The following is a 7,500-nucleotide window of genomic DNA, read 5'->3' on the forward strand; positions in this document are numbered from 1 at the left end:
AAACATATAAAGACTTTGGGAAGATATATATTTAGATTTTCTGTCCCAGACTTGTGTGGGAACGTCATCAACACTTCACAGCACATGGCAATACATGTTCTCCTGTGTTCAAGGCCGAACTAAATATTATTTGTAATCAATACATTGGTAGCCATGTTCTCTTACACATTATGAAAGGATCGTGACAAGCAACATCCCACAATGCCTATCTACTAAGAGCTTTTTAGATGATAGGGGCCTAACATGCAATCTGTTGACGGCACATAATATCTACTCTAATTTGGTTTATCTCAACAACAAACCTTTTTCTTATCTTTGTCCTCATCTATCTCAAAACAAGATATTGTTTGCATTCGACAAGCAGCAGGCAGCATTTATCATCAAAATAAAACTCCTGAAAAGGTATTGAGGTACAAAGAAAGTCCAATTTGTTTCCTTTGATCTCCTCCATGCTATTAATCAGTCATTAGCACAGGTAATTGGGCTGAGCAGAGAGGATGCTGGGTAGCACTGTGGGTACCTCCTAAATGTCCGATTGTACCTTCTGAAGAGCCTCCTATATCTTAGAGGAGGATGGAGAAGGGAATGGAAAAATAAAGGAGGAGGATATTAAAAGAGCAGACAAAGGAGAAGAGAAAATTCTCTGCTGTCAATATTGGTGCAAAGTAAATACACAGAGGAAAGGTAGGGGACGAATCAGAGGAGATAGTTACCCCCTGAACTCTCTGATGGTAAATATATTTACGACGTGAATTCATGACACACATCACACGAGTGTCGTCAATCAAGAGCTACAGAACGTTTGAATGCATTACTCTGAACATGTGCAATCTACATTTCCCAACAAATCTGACTGAACTCTAACCACATGCTTCAGTTATCGGGGCCCTATTATGCTTTTTGGGGTTTATCTTTCCTGTAGAGAGTTATGAAGGTTTATTTGCATGTCAATGGTCTGCAAAGAGTTTCTCTCCCACACTTTGTTTACTTCCATAATATAGTGACATCACTGCGTAACAACTGAAGCTCAGCGTAAGTTCAACCAGGAAGACCGTCTTTACTCATTCATTTACTATTTCCATGTTACTCTCTCTCCTCTCAATAAGTGATCGGGGGCGTCACTCCCCAGCTTAATCAATCACTTCGCTCTATTCTCACAAGCCTATCATAGCGCTCTGCTAACCCTTTTAAATCTGCTCTCCCCTGACAGTTGTCATTTCAGGTGACTCTACGCAACCCTCCTCCACCCCTTCTCACCTCCTGTCCCTCTGAAATCAGGGTCAAGCTAAGCCCCTCCCCTTCAGACCAACCCCAACTATCCATTCACCACCACCAGTGTCTCTAGACCCAGAGGGGTTTTATCGGATCGGTTCTCCCCTCCCGAATGATACTTCCTGCACAACGGGGCCTAATCGCCAAAATCACCATTACATTCATTTGTGTATCTCGGCAATAAATATGTATTCTTACATCAAAACCGTCTCTCCTGATTCAACTGCAGTTCTATTGGATCGTGCTCCAAAACTTTGTGCGTGATAGGCTAAGGGGCAGAACATCTCTAAGCGGTTGACAAATCACACCAGAGCCGGCCAGCTGACCAATCAGAGCAGACTGGTTTCAGACAGAGGGTGAAAAGAGGTGCAGGCAGTATGAGAAAAAGAGCTTTTTGAACATTACAGCATGGAGACATGTCCCAGTATAGACACTAAATACTAATATGAACCTGACAATGAGCATCGTAGGGCCCCTTTATAATCCAAACATACCAGGGACAAGCTCTCCAACTGTAATCAAAGTCACCTTAAAAATCATGTATGATGGTTACAATGATTATTTTGTGACATGTTGTGTGAAACGTTCTGACCGTGCGCATGCAGTGTTGTGCTCTTCAACACGTAAATATGATCTTGAAATAACAGGCTGTTTTCACTTTGAAGTTGGGGTTTAAATGAACTCTGGTGTTTGCCAGTTTATTGTAATGTGGCTCAGTTTGGTGTCAAAGCTGCTATTTGAGCGTTGTTATTGGCTAAACAGCACTATTATGAGCACAAACAACCTAAGTGCAGCATCATTTGTAATAAAGCTTTTTTTATTACCCCATAACACAGCTGGAGAAGTCAGCTACTTGTCTAACACAAATGTAACCTGACGGATAGCAGTCAAGAGTTTCATTTGAAGGAAAAAGAATGTGAATGAACTGTACGAACAAACACAATGCAGACACACCTGCCTACACACATAAACTAACGATTAACCACCAATTACCCTTTCTTTCATGTTGCCTCTTTCTGCCAATACGCAGCCCTCACACACTCAGCATGATGTCCACTGCAGCACTTTGTGGTGCGGCTCATGTTTACCACTGCTGGTATTTACAAGTCTGCTTAAACGAGAACCACCAGCCGTTCACCGCGGCACCTTCCACCGCCGAGCTGCCGGCACTCTGTAAAACCACTAATAACACACAGTGGTGTGTGTTCTCTCTTTAGAGGGGAACACACAGAAAATAAATAGTGTCATAAAAGAGCACATAATTACGATTTCACTAGTTCAAATTGGACTTGTAGTCACAAAATGTTTTAAGGAAGGAAAGTGTAATTAAAGGCAGCCCTTACCGAGGGACTTCTGGAGGATAATGCTGCTGTGGATACAAAAAGCCTAATTAAATGTTGATGTGTTTGAGGATAAAAAGCACATTTGTTTGTTTGTTTGTTTGTTTGACTTAGAGTATTCACTTGTTATGAAGTTGAAATGCCTAAAACGCTGGCTCAATAGAAGGCTCCCAAATGTTGCCAAAGAAACGCTGTGCTGTAAAAACGATAACTAATTAAACTCACAAATCTCTCTCTGTTTTTTTTCCTTCTCCTCCCCCCCTTTTTCAACTCTCGTCTGTCTCTCGTAGACTTGTGTTTGATGAGTTATATAAATACCATCCCAATGGAAAAAGTGCGTCATGGTACAGACATGGTACAGACTCCTGTCTTTGAAGGCGTGTGTGCATGCATACACACACACACACACACACACACACACACACACACACACACACACACACACACACACACACACACACACACACACACACACACACACACACACACACACACACACACACACACACACACACACACACACACACACACACACACACACACACACACACACACACACACACACACACACACACACACACACACACACACACACACACACACTTCCCTGCCTGGAAGTCAAGTGCAGAGAGGAAACAGTAGTGAAAGGAGAAACAAAAACAGAGATGGAGTAAATAAAAAGATGAAAATTGATGTAGGAATATAAAATAAGAGAAGCATGAATAAATCTGGGAAAAGCAACAGATTGTATCTCCGGAAGAGGTCATTTCAAATAGACATTGAAGTACTTGATTTATAGCCTCAGTACATCTCTGTGTGATGTAAAACAAAACTGCCTCTTTAACTGTATATCTCCCAGCCTGTCTTTTCTCAACTCAACATCATTTACTCTACTAGAGGTAATATAAAATGTGACTTAAATGGTAAATAAATGTTGATCTGACACCTGTGGTAAAAGAAAATGTGGATGATAAAACCTTCTTATTTCTCAACAGTCAACAATAACATTGACGCATGTTCTAATTATCCCTTTATTATGTATGTCATAGCACTGCAGTGTATCTTCTGATGTGATTATATGATTCTGTTTTCTTCAAGTTTGTATCGTCTTGGTCGAATGCACTTTTTGGAAATCGCTTTGGATAAAAATATCAGCTAAATGCAATGTAATGTAATGTTCTCTCAGTTTTAATGTTTCTAACTCTGGCTTTTCTCCTCCAATTCTGGGTAATAAAATCCTCAAAACGATGTTAAGTCATACCAATAAAGATCAAATAAAAGGGTTAACATCGGCACAATGTCCTTACTAAGGATTTGTGGTAAAACGGTCAATTTAGATCATATTCAGTCATTTCTGTTCAGCCATTTAGTAAATCAAACAACCTATAAGCCAAGAGACCAACAAATACATATATTGCAACCTTTTGATGGCGATCAGAACCTCTAATGAATTCACTATCACCTAATACAATACATTCATCATTTATTCTTTAACAGACCAGGAGAAACCATATTTTTTTATTCTTAATCAGAAATTGAATGTACTAGCCTGCTAAATAGATGGGAGTAGTTTCTAAGATGTTGTGACAAAACATTATAAAGCATTTCATTTGATTATAATCGTATCACATGTTGACATTTTTGTAACATAAGCTGAGTCGTACAAACCTGTAGGAAGTCTCGCCCTGCTCTTTCCTTTAAGGGTTAGTGGGACAAAGAGGAGGAGACAAAGGGAGAAAAATCAGTATTCCAGCTGATTAAAAATAGCACTATACAGACGTTTCAGCTAATGGATACGAGCCGCTTCAAGCCAAAAGGAAAGAAAAACAAAGACACTTTAATTCAATGGAAGGTAAATATTTACAAGAACATGCAAGCTATGGCCATGCACAGTAAGGCGTTGGTTGAAACACAGATATGGAAATCAGAAAGAGAGGATCTACGTGTGTTTTGTGTACTGTATAAGTGTGTGAAAGCAGGAAAAGTAATATGCTTTATTGTAAATATTAGTGATCTATTGACCTCATATAACCATAGACTGTGTATATAAAGCATAGGTGTAGCTCAACCCTAGCTAAATCACAAACTAACAGTATTTGATTAACTTGAATCCAGAAAAAATGTGAATAAATAAGATGTGTGTCAAATGTCCAAATAATGAAATGTGTCCACTTTTGTAAAGAAAGTAAACAAATAAACTGTCACATCCTGGCCCTGGCTGACTGCCTCACTCCCTCACCTGTGTATTTTCGCTCCCTGTTAATCACCTGCCTGGCCTCAATGAGCCTCAGCTGTCCCTAATGATCACTCCTCACCTGTGTATTGAGTCTGTGCTGTTTCCTTGGTCAGTGCCAGTTCGTCTTGTCTGTATAGCAGAGAGTGCTCCATGTTTCTCTCCTGAAGTAAGCTATTGCTCTAGCTGCTTAGCATGTGTACCAACCTAGTTGGTTGTTTTTTTGTTGCTTCTTTAGTAGTTTTCCGCCAACTTAGTTGTTAGTTAGTTTCGTTACTTCCAGTCAGTACATTTTTTGATCATTGCCTGTTTTATTTTTACCTTTTGGATTAAACGCTGCCTGGTTGTGCTCTTGAGTCCTATTTTTTGCTCGTGCCCGTACTTGTGCTTGATAGAAACGTGGCTGAGCATTTTCTATAATAATACAATTAAAGAAATGTGTCTATATATTTCTAATGTGAATGTTAAAAAGGTGTTAAAGAACATGTATGCCAAGGTGAACCATGCCTGGTTGGTGAAGATTAGTTTATGAAAGAAAGGTTGCAATGCGGTCAGTCAGTAGAGTGAGAGTTGAAGCCACACCGATGGAGAGGAGCAGGCGGAGGTGAAGAAGCAGAGAGGAGGCGAGGGGCTGAGCGGCAGCGGCCATGTTTGTAAGTCTGTAAGTTGTTACCTACTTTGCGGGGCTGCAGGTATGCAACGCCTTCAAATGAGGCTTCCAGGTAGCAATGGAAACCGAGTTCTCATCAGCAGCATAACTACGCCAGACACACTACGTGCAGAGTCGAAAAGATAAATAAAATAACGATGAATAAAACAATTAGGTGAGGGAGGGAAACACGGGTAGAGGGAGGGAAACGTATAAGTTGGGTAGGAAGGGAGAAAAGGAAAGAGAAAAAGGAGAAAAATAAGAGAATGATTAGTTTTTTTTGGGTAGTTTTGATGCATTTTGGTTGGGGGTTGCCGCAGGGAGGTGGGGGCGGAGATGGAGGTGGAGGTTGAGGTGCTGGTGGAGGTGCTGGTGGGGGGGATACATGCCTGGGGGGGGAGAGGGCGCTTTGGTAGTGGTGCCAGGTGGCTCTGAGGCTGGGACGAGTGCCATCGGTGGAGTGCAGACGCCAAGCCGCCTGGGTGGGGGGGGAGCAAAGATGGACAGGACACACACACACACACACATTCAGATGTACACACACACACACACACACACACACACACACACACACACACACACACACACACACACACACACACACACACACACACACACACACACACACACACACACACACACACACACACACACACACACACACGACAAAGACACCGAGGGGAAATGGCACAAACATAGTGAGGAGAAAGAGACTGAGATATATGTGAACATGTAACAAACACAAGGGATGTAACCAGCTGGCAGCCATGTTTGAAGTCCTTAGTATGGCGTTAAAATAGTTTATAGGAAGGCGTTCTTGCAATTTGGACTTAATCTAAAAGTACATCTGTCAGCATTTATTTTAGTTAATGTAATAATCTTGAATATTTGTATTTAAATAAAAGTCTGTTAATGTTCTATCTTTTGCTGACTAAGGTAACACAAGAACACAAGGTAATATAACTAGGTAATATTGACTCATTTATGATGCAGTTATCTAGCAAACAACTTTTTTTTACTGAATGCAAGATGCAACTCCAATGTATTGAAGTCTTAATTCTAGCTAAAGTGAAGTAATGAAGTGTGGGCACATTAGCAATCCTCATTTGGATGACCTTCATGTACTACAATCCTTTTTACAAGTTGTTTGCTTTTCCTCTTCAAGCATTATTTACTTGCAGCCACTTACTGAACCTTGTAGATGGTGCCAGCCGTGTTACAAAATGTGTGACATGACTAGAAAAGATTTAAACAAACACTTTACAAAGACAGGGAAATCAACACCGGCCACGTGCCAAATGCTGGTCAAATGTAGGCTTTTATGATACTCACAAGATTACTTTAAAATCCTTTGGAGACTATACAGTTAAATAATTATTGCAGCAGGTGACATTTTTAATCAGCCAGCTAGTGTGGCCTGCAGTCGGTGGTAATATCCTGTTTTGCACACAGACAGACACACACAACACACACACACACACACACACAGTGAGTTAAAGCAGGGGGAGCTGTGTGAGATGGGGGAGTGAGGTGACGGACAGAATGTCATCAGCATATTTAACACATCAAAGCCGCTTCCAAGTTTCCTTTTACCTGTTGAGGAAAATGTTATGAGCTTGGCAGACAACAGACAGTGACCAGGTGCTTGATGCAAAGCCAATAAGACAGAAACAAGATAAACACACTCAGGATTAATCGCTCCCTTAGTGGGTTATTTAGGATCAATTGGACTCCAACTGCTCTTTGACGAGCATATAAACTGATATGTATTTCTAACAGGGAGGACAGACACAATGAGGTCGTGTTTTTTTTTTATCTTAAACGTAAATATGTATGACAATATCTCCCTGATTTCATACTGAGATCTGGTGAAGCAGCAACATGGTGAGGCAATCAGACTTTAAAATAATTCTGATACATCCCCTGATTAATACTAATGATAACACGAAAACAGTGAAGTGTTTCAAAATATACACGTTACATAGTGGCTTTCAAATAAAAAAAAA

At 40.6% G+C, this 7,500-nt stretch overlaps 1 protein-coding gene across 13 annotated transcripts in view; it reads right to left on the reverse strand.

Annotated features, from left to right (window-relative positions):
• Nucleotides 1–7,500, reverse strand: part of kcnq5a (potassium voltage-gated channel, KQT-like subfamily, member 5a) — a 97,655-nt gene that overhangs the window by 18,050 nt on the left and 72,105 nt on the right. For 4 of the 13 annotated variants that reach the window (XM_079691102.1, XM_079691105.1, XM_079691100.1 and 1 more), the window contains exons 8-10: nucleotides 5,523–5,617; nucleotides 4,281–4,307; nucleotides 521–562 (exon numbers count right to left, since the gene is read on the reverse strand). In XM_079691102.1, coding sequence (XP_079547228.1) covers nucleotides 521–562; nucleotides 4,281–4,307; nucleotides 5,523–5,617 — 164 coding nt within the window. Of the gene's footprint in view, nucleotides 1–520; nucleotides 563–4,280; nucleotides 4,308–5,522; nucleotides 5,618–5,883; nucleotides 5,973–7,500 lie in introns of all 13 variants that reach the window. The other 9 variants (XM_079691103.1, XM_079691109.1, XM_079691108.1 and 6 more) reach the window with 4 other exon arrangements.

Source organism: Notothenia rossii (assembly GCF_949606895.1).
Source record: "Notothenia rossii genome assembly, chromosome: 6".
Taxonomy (NCBI): domain Eukaryota; kingdom Metazoa; phylum Chordata; class Actinopteri; order Perciformes; family Nototheniidae; genus Notothenia; species Notothenia rossii.